Genomic DNA, 19437 nt, shown 5'->3' with positions numbered 1-19437 from the left:
AAAGTAGCTTCGAGTCCTCAGTTTTTAATAGTCCTCAGTTTGAGAAGTTTTTCCACATTTTGAATTGTTATTTAAGTTTACTTCCTGAATTGACAGCCTTCTAATTGAATTGACCCCAGCCCTTGTGCTCTTATCTGACCTACTGTATGTGTCTGTGTGTTGGCAGTGCTGGGAGGTCCAGAGTCTCGCGGGGTGCTGAGGAAGATCAGTGATATGCTGGAGGTCATCATGAAGAGGATGGACACTTTGTCCAAACTGGGCAACACCACCACAGACTCCCACAGACTGGATGAGCTCAGCTCAGCACTGGACAGGTAGGGTTCTGGGGTTTGGTAGCAGGCCTGCATATAAACAAATAATTGGAGGATATTTAAACTAGAAGTTGTCTCGTTAGTCTCAACATTTTCCTATCTATTTGCCCTGTTATTGGGTGGACATGGACAGTCAGACAGGGATGCTGCGCTACCAGACATGCAGAGGCTAACAACCTGGAGTTTGCTCTTCTGTCTCCACGGCAACGGACCTCTCTCATACAGGGGGTTGAGAGGCTCCCTCCTGCCGAGGTTTGCCCATGTCTGACACTCTGACCATCCCTTCTGGACATCCCTGATCCTACACTCACTGTCTCACACCAGGAAAATAATCCCGGCTCAAACTATGCCTGAGAGTTAAGCTAACTGCCAGGATGCAGAGTTGTGGATGTTTGATATGGATTCTAACCACCAGAATAGACAGTATTGTTAGAACATAAATAACTCCCACTATTCACATTCTATCATGTACAGGCATCTAATTGGCTTCTTTGGGAGGTACTATAGAAATGATGAGGATTTTGTTCCTAAATGTTGTCGGAAAGAGGCCATTCATTGCTGTTTAAGTCAGCCTAACTGTAAGCGATTATGAAAAAGGGGGAGCATCTCTAGGCCTCAGCAGTTTGCCTTTGGTAATAAAGTCTAGTTTGCTTGGTGACCTGCTCAGAATTCAGCCAAGGTGCAGTTTAACAGATACAAACAAAGAACCCAGAGCCATTCAGAGTCAACTGTTAGGTCTTTAAAACCTGTTTGGGCTGCAGGGGCAGTATTGAGTATTTCAAACGGCCTCGTGCCCATTTCAAACGGCCTCGTACTCAATTTTTGCTCGTACAATATGCATATTATTATTACTATTGGATAGAAAACACTCTCTAGTTTCTAAAACCGTTTGAATTATATCTGTGAGTAAAACAGAACTCATTTGGCACAAACTTCCTGACCAGGAAGTGGAAAGTCTGAAATCGAGGCTCTGTTCTACTTCCTGCCTATTAATGGGCATGATACGTATTAGTATACATGCACTTCATAGACCTTCCCCTGGATGTCAAGAGGCGGTGAGAGAAGAAATTTAGTGTTTATCTTGGTCTGAAGTGGAATACAAGCTCTTTGTATAACGTGTCACCCATTTCCTGTTTTCTGGAAAGCGCGAGGAGGCACCTGGATTTGCCTTCTGTTTAGCTGCCGTTATGGACGACTAATATCTCCGGCTTTGATTTTATTTGATACATGTGACCATATCATCGTAAAGTATGTTTTTTCAATATAGTTTAATCAGATTATAGAATTTTTTTCAGGAGTTTTGCCGTGTTCCGTTCTCTGAGTTTGTTGACGATGGAGAGATTCGAGCCACTTGGCTAGTGCGCTTGCTAATTCAAGAGGGAAAATGGACGTTCTAAATCCAAACAACGATTGTTCTTGACAAAGGACCCCTTGTCCAACATTCTGATGGAAGATCAGCAAAAGTAGGAAACATTTTATGATGCTATTTCATATATCTGTCGTACATGTGAACTAGTCGTCGGCGCCCAGCTTTTGGGTACTCTAGCTATACCGAAGCTGGATGTCGTAATGAAGTTATTTTTAGAATTCTAACACGCCGATTTCATTAAGAACTAATGGATCTATAATTTCCTATACAACATGTATTTTTTAGTTATGTTTATGAATAGCTATTTGGTCAGAATATGTGTGTCAGAAAAAGTGTCAGAAAAATATCCGAACGTTGTGGGAAAAAGTAGCTACGATAATGTAATGTATAACCACTGATTTCAGCTCTAAATATGCACATTTTCGAACAAAACATAAGTGTATGTATAAGTGTATGTATAACCTGATGTTATAGGACTATCATCTGATGAAGAATATCAAGGTTAGTCAAAAATTATATATCTTTTACTGGTTTGTTACGATCGCTAACCTTTGCTACTGGGGAATGGCTTGTGTTTCTGGCTATTGTGGTAAGCTAATATAACGTAATATTGTGTTTTCGCTGTAAAACACTTAATAAATCGGAAATATTGGCTGGAATCACAAGATGCCTGTCTTTCATTTGCTGTACACTTTATTTTTCAGAAATGTTTTATGATGAGTAATTAGGTATTTGACGTTGGTGTCTGTAATTATTATGGCTGCTTTCGGTGCAATTTCTGATTGTAGCTGCAATGTAAACTTTGATTTATACCTGAAATATACACATTTTTCGAACAAAACATAGATTTATTGTATAACATGTTATAAGACTGTCATCTGATGAAGTTGTTTCTTGGTTAGTTTGGTTGGTTCTTGGTTAGTTGATTGGCTTTGTGCATGCTACCTGTGCTGTGAAAAATGTCTGTCCTTTTTTTGTATTTGGTGGTGAGCTAACATAAATATACGTGCGGTTTTCGCTGTAAAACATTTAAAAAATCGGACATGTTGGCTGGTTTCACAAGATGTGTACCTTTTCATTTGCTGTATTGGACTTGTTAATGTGTGAAAGTTAAATATTTAAAAATATATATATTTTGAATTTCGCGCCCTGCACTTGAGCTGGCTGTTGTCATAAGTGTACCGACGTCGGGCTTGCAGCCAGAAGAAGTTAAAAAGGTATCAGCCGTCTCTCTCTCTTTAATGCTGTATATGGTTCTCCAGGGCCAGACACCCATTGTAAATGTATTAGTGGTGTTCTATGGAGGGAGGACAGGATTATATGTCTGGGCACAGGAATGTTTCCTATACTGATCAGTCTGTGCTGCAGTCTGGTGCTGTGTAGAGGACAGCTCTGTCTGTGTCTGGCTCTCATCTGTTCTGACATGCTGCCTCATAGGAGGGAATAGGAAGTGATGGCTAACACTTGCCCGTAGGGTAGTACATGGTCAATTGATAATAGAGGGGGATTTTACACAAAGTAATGCAGCATTTTAGACACACATACCACACCCATGCTCATACACGTATACCAAAAGCACTGGTCTAGACCATTGCCCATTTCTTCCAAAACAAAACCTCCCAACCATTCATTTAAATGCATATGTTAGATAAAGCTGTACAGTTTGAACAAAAGCAAAAGGCCAGTGTTGAACACTGTACAGTAAGCGTCATTGATATGACAGGCTGTTAGACCCCAGGTATTGATTTGGCTCTGGTTGATACTCCCTGATAAACAGTGTCTTCAGCTCTGCAGAGTCCATCTATAGTACAGTAGTACTCCTTAAGACCAGCATCAATTATATTGGAGGGTCCTCAGCTTCCCTGACCAGGTCACAGCAGCTTTGGGAAGACCCCGTATAGAAGTAACAGATAGAGGCTGAATGGACTGGCGATAATTCTGTCTCGGAGGCCTTGCTTAACCTTGGCTATGCCCGTGAGAACATTTAGTCCTCCATTCTCTACAGCACACACAGGAGCACTGTTCTTTTATACTGTGGGGCCCAGGTGGCTTACTGACTGCGTTGAGATTATACACAATCATCATGGCTCCATAAAGACAGCTGGAAATCTCTGTGCCTCTTTGGACCTTTATGATACATCAGCTAGGGCTGAGATTTCTGTCTTTATCGGAAGGGAGCCAAAGCAAGTTCAAAATGTTCACACTGCCATAATGCTTCAGCTTGGAGTTCCCTGGGCACCTTCCAGTTTTCACTGCTAGTGCCTGAGATAGCCCTGAACTCACAGCTATCTCCCTCTTTTTATTGCTGTCTTCTTTTCTCTTTCTTTCTTTCTCACTTTCTTTTTTTCTGATTGTTTTGCCAACACTAACATGGCAACAACAAGCCATGGCAGTCAGCTGCCATAAAAGGCATTTGCTAACAACCTAATTGCGCTCTGTTCTCAGTCTCCCAGGGACTGGCTGTAATGTGCTGAGTCACTTTTTCACCTCAACAAATAAATTGTGTCAGAGTTTAAAAGCTTTTTTATTTCACGCTCCAACCAAGTTCCACACAATTATCATTTCCTCTACTTGTTGAAGCTCTTCTCTTTTGGGAGGAAACAGTAAGTGTATACTGTAGGAGGGTGGACTTAGAGGAAAGAAGAAGGCTTCTATGTTTCTTTTTCTAGATGTTTCCAGGGAGTTTAAGGATTGAGATAAAGGATAAAGATTGAATGTGCATTCCCACTGGGCACAGACATCAATTCAACATCTATTCCACGTTGGTTCAACATAATTTCATTGAAATGACTAGAAAAAAACAATTCATTCAACCAGTGTGTGCCCGGTGGGTTGTCATGGGGAAAGAGATGGCAGAAATGATCAGTAAGAAAGAGAAGACATGCCTAACACTTAATTCACCTGTGCCTGCATGTGCCCTATTGATGTTCATTCCTCTGTGTGTGTGTGTGTGTGTGTGTGTGTGTGTGTGTGTGTGTGTGTGTGTGTGTGTGTGTGTGTGTGTGTGTGTGTGTGTGTGTGTGTGTGTTGGCAGGATCCAGCCGATTGGTCTGGTGGAGAGGATCCAGGCTATTGCCCAGAACATGTCTGACATGGCTGTGAGGGTGGAGCAGATCCTACAGCGCAGCATGGCCACCAACAGAGGTACAAGAGACACACACACATCTGACCACTCTTTACATTTGAAAGGTAGTTGTATATGTCTGCATCACTGTAAGACCCTATTGAACATGACAGGCAGCATTTATGACAGTACTTCAGATGATGAGTCTCCATTCATGTCTTTGTAAAGAGAGCTACGCTGCAGGAAGGCTCTATCTCCCTGTCTCAGCATAATTATAAATAACGCTACATGATGTTCAGTGTATGCTGATGAATTCCCCTCTAGTTAAGAAGATCTGAGACTGTCAGATTTCTTCTATTAGCTGTCCTCTGCTCAGTTCATTGTGCTCCTGTTCTCTTTGAGCAAGAGATACAGCTACTTACATGCAAAGCGAGACTAACTCCACTAGCCGACACATTAGAAAGCCAATTATAGACTTTGCATATTGTCATTATTTGCCTTGTCATTGAGTAAAGCAGACATGTCCTATTCTGTAGAGACTGTTTTTACTACCAGAACCTAATCCCCTGGCTAATTTAGTGACACCGCTAGTGATAGCGCTCCACACTGTGACTGCTGTAGTTATAATGGTAATCAAACAGAATGGCTGCTAATCCTTTGTCTGTGATTGCGCTCACCCAGGCTTGGCGGCACACTGGTAGAGGAACAGCTTCCGCTCTCTTTAATTAGGCTAATTGGAGCTGGCTGCCGACGAGGAGGGACGGAGGGAGGGAGGCCGGGGAGAGAGGGAATGAAGGAGTGAGACTGGGGAGAGAGGGAATGAAGGAGTGAGACTAGGGAGAGAGGGAATGAAGGAGTGAGACTAGGGAGAGAGGGAATGAAGGAGTGAGACTAGGGAGAGAGGGAATGAAGGAGTGAGACTGGGGAGAGAGGGAATGAAGAAGTGAGACTAGGGAGAGAGGGAAAGAAGAAGTGAGACTAGGGAGAGGGGGAAAGAAGAAGTGAGACTAGGGAGAGGGGGAAAGAAGAAGTGAGACTAGGGAGAGAGGGAATGAAGGAGTGAGACTAGGGAGAGAGGGAATGAAGGAGTGAGACTGGGGAGAGGAACGTGGGGGAGATAGGGGATGTTATTAATCAAGCCCACGCAGTGTTGTCTATCCACTGTTCTCAGTAGGCATCAGAGATTAGCAAGGGAAACCAGGCTTTCAAAAGTGGCTGATAACTAACCCAACAGTCTGTCTAACACTGTTCTATCCCCATGGCCACTAGAGTTAACTAACCCAACAGTCTGTCTAACGCTCTGTTCTATCCCCATGGCCAGTAGAGTTAACTAACCCAACAGCCTGTCTAACACTCTGTTCTATCCCCATGGCCACTAGAGTTAACTAACCCAACAGTCTGTCTAACGCTCTGTTCTATCCCCATGGCCAGTAGAGTTAACTAACCCAACAGTCTGTCTAACGCTCTGTTCTATCCCCATGTCCACTAGAGTTAACTAACCCAACAGTCTGTCTAACGCTCTGTTCTATCCCCATGGCCACTAGAGTTAACTAACCCAACAGTCTGTCTAACGCTCTGTTCTATCCCCATGGCCAGTAGAGTTAACTAACCCAACAGTCTGTCTAACGCTCTGTTCTATCCCCATGTCCACTAGAGTTAACTAACCCAACAGTCTGTCTAACGCTCTGTTCTATCCCCATGGCCACTAGAGTTAACTAACCCAACAGTCTGTCTAATGCTCTGTTCTATCCCCATGGCCAGTAGAGTTAACTAACCCAACAGTCTGTCTAACACTGTTCTATCCCCATGGCCACTAGAGTTAACTAACCCAACAGTCTGTCTAATGCTCTGTTCTATCCCCATGGCCAGTAGAGTTAACTAACCCAACAGTCTGTCTAACACTGTTCTATCCCCATGGCCACTAGAGTTAACTAACCCAACAGTCTGTCTAACGCTCTGTTCTATCCCCATGTCCACTAGAGTTAACTAACCCAACAGTCTGTCTAACGCTCTGTTCTATCCCCATGGCCACTAGAGTTAACTAACCCAACAGCCTGTCTAACACTGTTCTATCCCCATGGCCACTAGAGTTAACTAACCCAACAGTCTGTCTAACACTGTTCTATCCCCATGGCCACTAGAGTTAACTAACCCAACAGTCTGTTTAACACTGTTCTATCCCCATGGCCAGTAGAGTTAACTAACCCAACAGCCTGTCTAACGCTCTGTTCTATCCCCATGGCCACTAGAGTTAACTAACCCAACAGCCTGTCTAACACTGTTCTATCCCCATGGCCAGTAGAGTTAACTAACCCAACAGCCTGTCTAACACTCTGTTCTATCCCCATGGCCACTAGAGTTAACTAACCCAACAGCCTGTCTAACACTCTGTTCTATCCCCATGGCCAGTAGAGTTAACTAACCCAACAGTCTGTCTAACGCTCTGTTCTATCCCCATGGCCAGTAAAGTTAACTAACCCAACAGTCTGTCTAACGCTCTGTTCTATCCCCATGGCCAGTAGAGTTAACTAACCCAACAGTCTGTCTAACACTCTGTTCTATCCCCATGGCCAGTAGAGTTAACTAACCCAACAGTCTGTCTAACACTCTGTTCTATCCCCATGGCCAGTAAAGTTAACTAACCCAACAGTCTGTCTAACGCTCTGTTCTATCCCCATGGCCAGTAAAGTTAACTAACCCAACAGTCTGTCTAACGCTCTGTTCTATCCCCATGGCCAGTAAAGTTAACTAACCCAACAGTCTGTCTAACACTGTTCTATCCCCATGGCCACTAGAGTTAACTAACCCAACAGTCTGTCTAACGCTCTGTTCTATCCCCATGGCCAGTAGAGTTAACTAACCCAACAGTCTGTCTAACACTCTGTTCTATCCCCATGGCCACTAGAGTTAACTAACCCAACAGTCTGTCTAACGCTCTGTTCTATCCCCATGGCCAGTAGAGTTAACTAACCCAACAGCCTGTCTAACACTGTTCTATCCCCATGGCCAGTAGAGTTAACTAACCCAACAGTCTGTCTAACACTCTGTTCTATCCCCATGGCCACTAGAGTTAACTAACCCAACAGTCTGTCTAACACTGTTCTATCCCCATGGCCAGTAGAGTTAACTAACCCAACAGTCTGTCTAACGCTCTGTTCTATCCCCATGGCCACTAGAGTTAACTAACCCAACAGTCTGTCTAACGCTCTGTTCTATCCCCATGTCCACTAGAGTTAACTAACCCAACAGTCTGTCTAACGCTCTGTTCTATCCCCATGGCCACTAGAGTTAACTAACCCAACAGTCTGTCTAATGCTCTGTTCTATCCCCATGGCCAGTAGAGTTAACTAACCCAACAGTCTGTCTAACACTGTTCTATCCCCATGGCCACTAGAGTTAACTAACCCAACAGTCTGTCTAATGCTCTGTTCTATCCCCATGGCCAGTAGAGTTAACTAACCCAACAGTCTGTCTAACACTGTTCTATCCCCATGGCCACTAGAGTTAACTAACCCAACAGTCTGTCTAACGCTCTGTTCTATCCCCATGTCCACTAGAGTTAACTAACCCAACAGTCTGTCTAACGCTCTGTTCTATCCCCATGGCCACTAGAGTTAACTAACCCAACAGCCTGTCTAACACTGTTCTATCCCCATGGCCACTAGAGTTAACTAACCCAACAGTCTGTCTAACACTGTTCTATCCCCATGGCCACTAGAGTTAACTAACCCAACAGTCTGTTTAACACTGTTCTATCCCCATGGCCAGTAGAGTTAACTAACCCAACAGCCTGTCTAACGCTCTGTTCTATCCCCATGGCCACTAGAGTTAACTAACCCAACAGCCTGTCTAACACTGTTCTATCCCCATGGCCAGTAGAGTTAACTAACCCAACAGCCTGTCTAACACTCTGTTCTATCCCCATGGCCACTAGAGTTAACTAACCCAACAGCCTGTCTAACACTCTGTTCTATCCCCATGGCCAGTAGAGTTAACTAACCCAACAGTCTGTCTAACGCTCTGTTCTATCCCCATGGCCAGTAAAGTTAACTAACCCAACAGTCTGTCTAACGCTCTGTTCTATCCCCATGGCCAGTAGAGTTAACTAACCCAACAGTCTGTCTAACACTCTGTTCTATCCCCATGGCCAGTAGAGTTAACTAACCCAACAGTCTGTCTAACACTCTGTTCTATCCCCATGGCCAGTAAAGTTAACTAACCCAACAGTCTGTCTAACGCTCTGTTCTATCCCCATGGCCAGTAAAGTTAACTAACCCAACAGTCTGTCTAACGCTCTGTTCTATCCCCATGGCCAGTAAAGTTAACTAACCCAACAGTCTGTCTAACACTGTTCTATCCCCATGGCCACTAGAGTTAACTAACCCAACAGTCTGTCTAACGCTCTGTTCTATCCCCATGGCCAGTAGAGTTAACTAACCCAACAGTCTGTCTAACACTCTGTTCTATCCCCATGGCCACTAGAGTTAACTAACCCAACAGTCTGTCTAACGCTCTGTTCTATCCCCATGGCCAGTAGAGTTAACTAACCCAACAGCCTGTCTAACACTGTTCTATCCCCATGGCCAGTAGAGTTAACTAACCCAACAGTCTGTCTAACACTCTGTTCTATCCCCATGGCCACTAGAGTTAACTAACCCAACAGTCTGTCTAACACTGTTCTATCCCCATGGCCAGTAGAGTTAACTAACCCAACAGTCTGTCTAACGCTCTGTTCTATCCCCATGGCCACTAGAGTTAACTAACCCAACAGTCTGTCTAACGCTCTGTTCTATCCCCATGGCCACTAGAGTTAACTAACCCAACAGTCTGTCTAACACTGTTCTATCCCCATGGCCAGTAAAGTTAACTAACCCAACAGTCTGTCTAACACTCTGTTCTATCCACATGGCCAGTAAAGTTAACTAACCCAACAGTCTGTCTAACGCTCTGTTCTATCCCCATGGCCAGTAAAGTTAACTAACCCAACAGCCTGTCTAACACTCTGTTCTATCCCCATGGCCACTAGAGTTAACTAACCCAACAGTCTGTCTAACACTCTGTTCTATCCCCATGGCCAGTAAAGTTAACTAACACAACAGTCTGTCTAACGCTCTGTTCTATCCCCATGGCCAGTAAAGTTAACTAACCCAACAGTCTGTCTAACGCTCTGTTCTATCCCCATGGCCAGTAGAGTTAACTAACCCAACAGCCTGTCTAACGCTCTGTTCTATCCCCATGGCCAGTAAAGTTAACTAACCCAACAGCCTGTCTAACACTCTGTTCTATCCCCATGGCCAGTAAAGTTAACTAACCCAACAGTCTGTCTAACACTGTTCTATCCCCATGGCCAGTAGAGTTAACTAACCCAACAGTCTGTCTAACACTCTGTTCTATCCCCATGGCCAGTAAAGTTAACTAACCCAACAGTCTGTCTAACACTGTTCTATCCCCATGGCCAGTAGAGTTAACTAACCCAACAGTCTGTCTAACACTCTGTTCTATCCCCATGGCCAGTAGAGTTAACTAACCCAACAGTCTGTCTAACGCTCTGTTCTACCCCCATGGCCACTAGAGTTAACTAACCCAACAGTCTGTCTAACACTGTTCTATCCCCATGGCCAGTAGAGTTAACTAACCCAACAGCCTGTCTAACACTGTTCTATCCCCATGGCCAGTAGAGTTAACTAACCCAACAGCCTGTCTAACACTCTGTTCTATCCCCATGGCCAGTAGAGTTAACTAACCCAACAGTCTGTCTAACACTCTGTTCTATCCCCATGGCCAGTAAAGTTAACTAACCCAACAGTCTGTTTAACACTGTTCTATCCCCATGGCCACTAGAGTTAACTAACCCAACAGTCTGTCTAACGCTCTGTTCTATCCCCATGGCCACTAGAGTTAACTAACCCAACAGCCTGTCTAACGCTCTGTTCTATCCCCATGGCCACTAGAGTTAACTAACCCAACAGTCTGTCTAACGCTCTGTTCTATCCCCATGGCCAGTAAAGTTAACTAACCCAACAGTCTGTCTAACACTCTGTTCTATCCCCATGGCCACTAGAGTTAACTAACCCAACAGTCTGTCTAACACTGTTCTATCCCCATGGCCAGTAGAGTTAACTAACCCAACAGTCTGTCTAACGCTCTGTTCTATCCCCATGGCCAGTAAAGTTAACTAACCCAACAGTCTGTCTAACGCTCTGTTCTATCCCCATGGCCACTAGAGTTAACTAACCCAACAGCCTGTCTAACGCTCTGTTCTATCCCCATGGCCAGTAGAGTTAACTAACCCAACAGTCTGTCTAACGCTCTGTTCTATCCCCATGGCCAGTAGAGTTAACTAACCCAACAGTCTGTCTAACACTCTGTTCTATCCCCATGGCCAGTAAAGTTAACTAACCCAACAGTCTGTCTAATGCTCTGTTCTATCCCCATGGCCAGTAGAGTTAACTAACCCAACAGCCTGTCTAACACTGTTCTATCCCCATGGCCAGTAGAGTTAACTAACCCAACAGCCTGTCTAACGCTCTGTTCTATCCCCATGGCCACTAGAGTTAACTAACCCAACAGTCTGTCTAACGCTCTGTTCTATCCCCATGGCCAGTAGAGTTAACTAACCCAACAGCCTGTCTAACACTGTTCTATCCCCATGGCCAGTAGAGTTAACTAACCCAACAGCCTGTCTAACGCTCTGTTCTATCCCCATGGCCACTAGAGTTAACTAACCCAACAGTCTGTCTAACGCTCTGTTCTATCCCCATGGCCACTAGAGTTAACTAACCCAACAGCCTGTCTAACACTGTTCTATCCCCATGGCCACTAGAGTTAACTAACCCAACAGTCTGTCTAACACTCTGTTCTATCCCCATGGCCACTAGAGTTAACTAACCCAACAGTCTGTCTAACACTGTTCTATCCCCATGGCCAGTAGAGTTAACTAACCCAACAGCCTGTCTAACGCTCTGTTCTATCCCCATGGCCAGTAGAGTTAACTAACCCAACAGCCTGTCTAACACTCTGTTCTATCCCCATGGCCACTAGAGTTAACTAACCCAACAGTCTGTCTAACACTCTGTTCTATCCCCATGGCCACTAGAGTTAACTAACCCAACAGTCTGTCTAACACTCTGTTCTATCCCCATGGCCACTAGAGTTAACTAACCCAACAGTCTGTCTAACGCTCTGTTCTATCCCCATGTCCACTAGAGTTAACTAACCCAACAGTCTGTCTAACACTGTTCTATCCCCATGGCCACTAGAGTTAACTAACCCAACAGCCTGTCTAACGCTCTGTTCTATCCCCATGGCCACTAGAGTTAACTAACCCAACAGCCTGTCTAACACTGTTCTATCCTCATGGCCACTAGAGTTAACTAACCCAACAGTCTGTCTAACGCTCTGTTCTATCCCCATGGCCAGTAGAGTTAACTAACCCAACAGTCTGTCTAATGCTCTGTTCTATCCCCATGGCCACTAGAGTTAACTAACCCAACAGTCTGTCTAACGCTGTTCTATCCCCATGGCCAGTAGAGTTAACTAACCCAACAGTCTGTCTAACACTGTTCTATCCCCATGGCCACTAGAGTTAACTAACCCAACAGTCTGTCTAACACTGTTCTATCCCCATGGCCACTAGAGTTAACTAACCCAACAGTCTGTCTAACACTGTTCTATCCCCATGGCCAGTAAAGTTAACTAACCCAACAGTCTGTCTAACACTCTGTTCTATCCCCATGGCCAGTAGAGTTAACTAACCCAACAGTCTGTCTAACGCTCTGTTCTATCCCCATGGCCAGTAAAGTTAACTAACCCAACAGCCTGTCTAACACTCTGTTCTATCCCCATGGCCAGTAGAGTTAACTAACCCAACAGTCTGTCTAACACTCTGTTCTATCCCCATGGCCAGTAAAGTTAACTAACCCAACAGTCTGTCTAACACTCTGTTCTATCCCCATGGCCAGTAAAGTTAACTAACCCAACAGTCTGTCTAACACTCTGTTCTATCCCCATGGCCAGTAGAGTTAACTAACCCAACAGTCTGTCTAATGCTCTGTTCTATCCCCATGGCCAGTAGAGTTAACTAACCCAACAGTCTGTCTAACACTCTGTTCTATCCCCATGGCCAGTAAAGTTAACTAACCCAACAGTCTGTCTAACACTCTGTTCTATCCCCATGGCCAGTAAAGTTAACTAACCCAACAGTCTGTCTAACACTGTTCTATCCCCATGGCCACTAGAGTTAACTAACCCAACAGCCTGTCTAACACTCTGTTCTATCCCCATGGCCACTAGAGTTAACTAACCCAACAGTCTGTCTAACGCTCTGTTCTATCCCCATGGCCAGTAGAGTTAACTAACCCAACAGTCTGTCTAACGCTCTGTTCTATCCCCATGGCCACTAGAGTTAACTAACCCAACAGTCTGTCTAACGCTCTGTTCTATCCCCATGGCCACTAGAGTTAACTAACCCAACAGTCTGTCTAACGCTCTGTTCTATCCCCATGGCCACTAGAGTTAACTAACCCAACAGTCTGTCTAACGCTCTGTTCTATCCCCATGGCCACTAGAGTTAACTAACCCAACAGTCTGTCTAACGCTCTGTTCTATCCCCATGGCCACTAGAGTTAACTAACCCAACAGTCTGTCTAACACTGTTCTATCCCCATGGCCAGTAGAGTTAACTAACCCAACAGTCTGTCTAACACTCTGTTCTATCCCCATGGCCAGTAGAGTTAACTAACCCAACAGTCTGTCTAACGCTCTGTTCTATCCCCATGGCCAGTAGAGTTAACTAACCCAACAGCCTGTCTAACACTCTGTTCTATCCCCATGGCCAGTAGAGTTAACTAACCCAACAGTCTGTCTAACACTCTGTTCTACCCCCATGGCCAGTAGAGTTCTGCTCTAATTTAAGAGACTAGTGCTAAAGCCAAGATATGCTCCCTTTTAGGCATGACCTGTTGAAAAGCTTGTCTGGTTTCTGCCTCAACTGCTCCATAGGGCTGAATAGCAAAGTTATGAGCAGGTATTTTAACGATTCTGCCCATAGGGAGGTGTTTGTTGTTAATACATGTGTTTTTGTCCCACAGGTAAGGATGGCACAACAGGACAGTGTGAGGTGCCCAAAGACCCTCACTACCCAGACTGCCCCAGCAAGGTGGATGTAAGTCTGCATGTCATACAATTTCACAGTGGTTTTCCTGATCCCACAGTCCCTATGTCCTTTTGCTCTTGGACTGTTCATTACCCTGCAACTCCAGCTTTACGATCAGCTTCAATCAACTCTGCCTTGTTTCACAAGGATCAATGTCTAGTGCTGTGTTCAGATCAATGAAAGGACCTTGACCAAGTCCAAGTTAGATTTCATGGGTTCCTTAGCTATAATACATTCATTTCTACACTGACATTTGACCTCCTTTGACCTCCTTTGATCCATAGAGTTACTGTATATATTTATTATTACTTGAGTCTACCTTGACGTTTTCCCTCAGTGGATGCGTGCCCGCTGGACCTCAGACCCCTGCTATGCCTTCTATGGGGTGGACGGCTCCGACTGTTCCTTCCTCATCTACCTGAGTGAGGTGGAGTGGTTCTGCCCCCCTCTGACCTGGAGGAACCAGACCTCCACACCCACGCACAAACCTTTCCCCAAGAGACAGGTGGGATAGCTGGGTTGGCATGGGCTGTTCACAGTGCTGCTACTATGTGTGTGTGTGTGTACAGAGTTTGTGTCTATGATTCTAGTCTTTGTATTTCATCTCCACTCTAATTTCCCTGTATCCGACTGCCACACAGTCTCCTGGGAGGGGAGTGTGGATATACAGTCACTCACAGACAGTCTATTCTCCCTCTGCCTTGAATCATGACTGTTGCTGTTTTTCTTGTGAGAGCAGCATTCCAGTTATTTATGGGTCCACCAGGGCCAGGTGTTCTAGTTACAGCCCCCTTGCTGCTCCCCGGAGCGCTGTACACTACACACCAATGGGTCGGCTGCTCATTTGAATTATCTGTGCAGCTTAATCATGGATTCTAATTGCCTGCCTGGATCCAGCTGGACTAATCCTGTGACTTCTCTAGGGTGTTCCTCTGCGTTCACAGAAGGACCTACAAGTTGCTTTCCAAACAATAATTAACTTGTAGTGCGAAAGTAATGCCTCTCATATTGATTTTGTATGTGTGCATAAGCAAGAGCATGTGTGTGGAAGGAAAGAGGGACTGTGTGTCCCCACTGTGTGTGTGAGAGAGAGACAGAGAGGTTTGTGTGACTGTCTATGTGTGCCATTTTTATAAGTCCTCTGTGCTCCCTTATGCAGTTACAACATTGATTAGCACTTGGCTGCTTGGATTGCGCTGTGATCCAGCGATTAAAAAGGGCTGGGGAACATGCGGAGTGAAATGAAGGCAGCCTGTTTATGAGCATGAGGCAGAAGTCCCTCAGGCAACACTATCTGAGAGCCCTGCCTCCAGGGGGAATGGGTATGACATGGAGAGCTGTACTCATATAACACCCATCTCCACTCAACTCCAAGTAGGGCTGCTGGATATTGGTGGTTACCATGTGGCTGTTTTGTACAGGCGTGGGGAGGTGTTTAATGTATTAATTAATTGTTTAATGTATTGGACTTATATAGCTTTTTCTAGGTGCTCAAAGTGATTAACATAGTAAGGGGAGAAAAAACATGTAAATGATCCTTTTCCTGTCCTCCAGGCGGCATTCCGGTCAGACATCGGGGCCCTCCTGGAGCAGGTGGGAACGGGGAAGGAGTCTCTGAGTTTCATGAAGAGAAGGATGCGCAGGCTGGCTGCACAGTGGGCCTCGGCTGCACGCAGGCTACATGACAGTCTGAGGAGTCAATGGAGGGAGCAGAAGAGGGTGAGTGTGTGGTGACTGTGGAGGGAGAGAGAGTTTCTGTGTCTCTGCTATGAGTCAAAAGGTTGACAGTTCACTCATATCTCTTCCCATGACAGTGCAGGCCAGTAATATGCTGTACAGGTAGGTGCCCATTTTGGTTTGCTATATTTGATTCCCGAAATAATAGGCAGATACACTGACAAAAAGATGGAAGGTTGTCAAAAGATGGATCAAGACGAGGTGGCCTTCATGAACATTACAGTGGTGACATTTTTCTCCACTAGCGATTACGGACCCATTTGCTGTGAGTGGTGTTACTGTGAATGGCAGAGAGAAGTAGATTTGTAAAGAGGAGAATGACCAGCCGTTATCAGGAGAGCAGGCCTGGGATGTATTGTCTTTAGTGCTCTTTAACCAGTCTAACATTTATAGGGACATTTTCAAAGAATGGTGGAGGAGCCTGAATACAGGAACACTGCTTTACCATCACTGATGAAATGACAATGACTGTAGAATCTCCCCAAGCCTGCCCTTTGTGTTGAAAACCTTTTCGTAATGTCATAAACGGTTATAAATCAATCTCAGAATAATATTGGCATGTGTGTTTACATGCCTGTGCTTGTCTGCAGTGCACTAGATGGATTAAACTGTACCTGTGCTTGTTTGCAGTGCACTAGATGGATTAAACACTACCTGTGCTTGTCTGCAGTGCACTAGATGGATTAAACAGTACCTGTGCTTGTCTGCAGTGCACTAGATGGATTAAACAGTACCTGTGCTTGTCTGCAGTGCACTAGATGGATTAAACAGTACCTGTGCTTGTCTGCAGTGCACTAGATGGATTAAACAGTACCTGTGCTTGTCTGCAGTGCACTAGATGGATTAAACAGTACCTGTGCTTGTCTGCAGTGCACTAGATGGATTAAACAGTACCTGTGCTTGTCTGCAGTGCACTAGATGGATTAAACAGTACCTGTGCTTGTCTGCAGTGCACTAGATGGATTAAACAGTACCTGTACTTGTCTGTAGTGCACTAGATGGATTAAACAGTACCTGTGCTTGTCTGCAGTGCACTAGATGGATTAAACAGTACCTGTGCTTGTCTGCAGTGCACTAGATGGATTAAACAGTACCTGTGCTTGTCTGCAGTGCACTAGATGGATTAAACAGTACCTGTGCTTGTCTGCAGTGCACTAGATGGATTAAACAGTAGCTGTGCTGATTTTACTTTCACAGTGACGTGAATAACCACCTCCGTCACCGGCTTCATAAGGAATTGTATCGGCGATGTTGTCCCCATAGTGAAGGGTCGCTGCTTCCCCAAACAAAAGCCCTGGATTAACACTGCGGTTGGCACTTAGTCCTGTGTCCCCTATCCTTTCTCTATCACACAGGGCTATCGCAGAGGCTACGGCTACAACCCTGAGGCTACGGCTGAGGAAAGGAACAAGTACAAGAAGTCCCGCTACGCAAAATATCAAAAGGACAATAAGGTATAAGGTGGAATAATACTATACAGGCTCCGACACCCCGGGCTACAGTCCATTACGGATAACAAAGGAAGACGTGCTCTGTCCAACGATGCCTCTCTTCCAGACGAACTCAATGCATTTTATGCACGCTTCAACCGTAACAACACCGTTTCATGCGTGAGGGCCCCCACCAACCCAGACAACTGGGTATTCTCGCTCTCCGAGGCCAACGTGAGTAAGATCTTTAATCAGGTCAACACTCTCAAGGACGCGGGGCCAGACAGTATTCAAGGGCATGTTCTCAGAGCATGCACAGATCAGCTGGCAGACATATTCACTATCATCGTTCCTGTTCCCAAGAACTCTAAAGCTTCAAGCCATAATGACTACCGCCCTGAAGTGCTTTGAAAGGCTAGTTATGGCACACATCAACTCCATCATCCCAGACACCCTAGACCCACCCCAATTTGCATACCGCCCCAACAGATCCAAAGACAACATCATCTCAATTGCACTCCACACCTATGTGAGAATGCTGTTCACTGACTACAGCTCAGCGTTCAACATTGTCCACTAAATGTTTGTCACCAAGCTAAGGACCCTGGATCCTGAACTTCCTGACGGGCCGCCCCCAGGTGTTGAGGGTAGGCAACATCACCTCTGCCATGCTGACCGTCAACATGGGGCCCCACACGGGTGTGTACTTAGTCCCCTCCTGTACTACCTGTTCACCCACGACTGCGTGGCCATGCACGACTCCAACACCATCATCAAGTTTGCTGACGACACAACGCTGGAAGGCCTGATCACTGGCGACGATGAGACAGATTACAGGGAGGTCAGTGACCTGGCAGTGTGGTGCCGGACAACAATCTCTCCCTCAACGACAGTAAGACCAAGGAGCTGATCAACACATCGATGGGGCTGCAGTGGAGCGGGTCGAGAGGCAACATTGCCTCTTCCACCTTTTATTTACATATTTTTATTGAATCTTTATTTAACTAGGCAAGTCAATTAAGAACAAATTCTTATTTACAATGACGGATTACCAAGAGGCAAAAGGCCTCCTGCGGGGACAAAACACACATCACGACAAGAGAGACACCACAACACTACATAAAGAGAAACCTAAGACAACACAACATGGCAGCAACACAACATGACAACACATGGTAGCAACACATGACAACACAACATGGTAACAACACAACATGGTAACAACACAACATGACAACACAACATGGTAACAACATGACAACACAACATGGTAACAACGCAACATGACAACATGGTAACAACACAACATGGTAACAACGCAACATGGTAACAACACAACATGGTAACAACACAACATGGTAACAACACAACATGGTAACAACACAACATGGTAACAACACAACATGGTAACAACACAACATGGTAACAACACAACATGGTAACAACACAACATGGTAACAACACAACATGGTAACAACACAACATGGTAACAACACAACATGGTAACAACACAACAACACAACATGGTAACAACACAACAACACAACATGGTAACAACACAACAACACAACATGGTGACAACACAACATGACAACACAACATGGTGACAACACAACATGACAACACAACATGGTAACAACACAACACAACATGGTAACAACACAACACAACATGGTAACACAACAACACGACAACACAACATGGTGACAACACGACATGACAACACATGGTAGCAACACAACATGGTAGCAACACAACATGGTGACAACACAACATGACAACACAACATGGTAACAACATGGTAACAACACAGCAGGGGAGGCAGGTGGCCTAGTGGTTAGAGCGTTGGGCCAGTACCCAAAAGGTTGCTGGATCGAATCCCCGAGCTGACAAGGTAAAAATATGTTGTTCTGCCCCTGAACAAGGTAGTTAACCCACTGTTCCCCGGTAGACTGTCATTGTAAATAAGATTTTTTTCTTAACTGACTTGCCTAGTTAAATAAAGGTTAAAAAAAACATGACAACACAACATAGCAACAACATTGCAGCAGCACAACATAGTAGCAACACAAACGTTGTTAGGCATAGAAGACAAAGCAGCCACAAGTGTCAGTAAGAGTGTCCATGATTGAGTCTTTGAATGTAGAGATTGAGATAAAACTGTCCAGTTTGAGTGTTTGTTGCAGCTCGTTCCAGTCGCTAGCTGCAGCGAACTGAAAAGAGGAGCGACCCAGGGATGTGTGTGCTTTGGGGATCTTTAACAGAATGTGACAGGCAGAACGGGTGTTGTATGTGGAGGATGAGAGTTGCAGTAGGTATCTCAAATAGGGGGGAGTGAGGCCTAACAGGGTTTTATAAATAAGCTTCAACCA

At 45.0% G+C, this 19437-nt stretch overlaps 1 protein-coding gene across 1 annotated transcript in view; it reads left to right on the top strand.

Annotated features, from left to right (window-relative positions):
• LOC129833283 (alpha-1,6-mannosylglycoprotein 6-beta-N-acetylglucosaminyltransferase B-like) overlaps window positions 1-19437 on the top strand; it is an 81494-nt gene that overhangs the window by 19288 nt on the left and 42769 nt on the right. Inside the window, exons 3-7 of the mRNA XM_055897752.1 lie at window positions 167-314; window positions 4715-4824; window positions 13834-13907; window positions 14236-14403; window positions 15453-15617. Coding sequence (XP_055753727.1) covers window positions 167-314; window positions 4715-4824; window positions 13834-13907; window positions 14236-14403; window positions 15453-15617 — 665 coding nt within the window. The remainder of the gene's footprint in view (window positions 1-166; window positions 315-4714; window positions 4825-13833; window positions 13908-14235; window positions 14404-15452; window positions 15618-19437) is intronic.

Source organism: Salvelinus fontinalis, chromosome 34 (assembly GCF_029448725.1).
Source record: "Salvelinus fontinalis isolate EN_2023a chromosome 34, ASM2944872v1, whole genome shotgun sequence".
In the NCBI taxonomy this organism is placed as follows: Eukaryota; Metazoa; Chordata; class Actinopteri; order Salmoniformes; family Salmonidae; genus Salvelinus; species Salvelinus fontinalis.
This window is presented reverse-complemented; position numbering and strand designations above follow the sequence as displayed.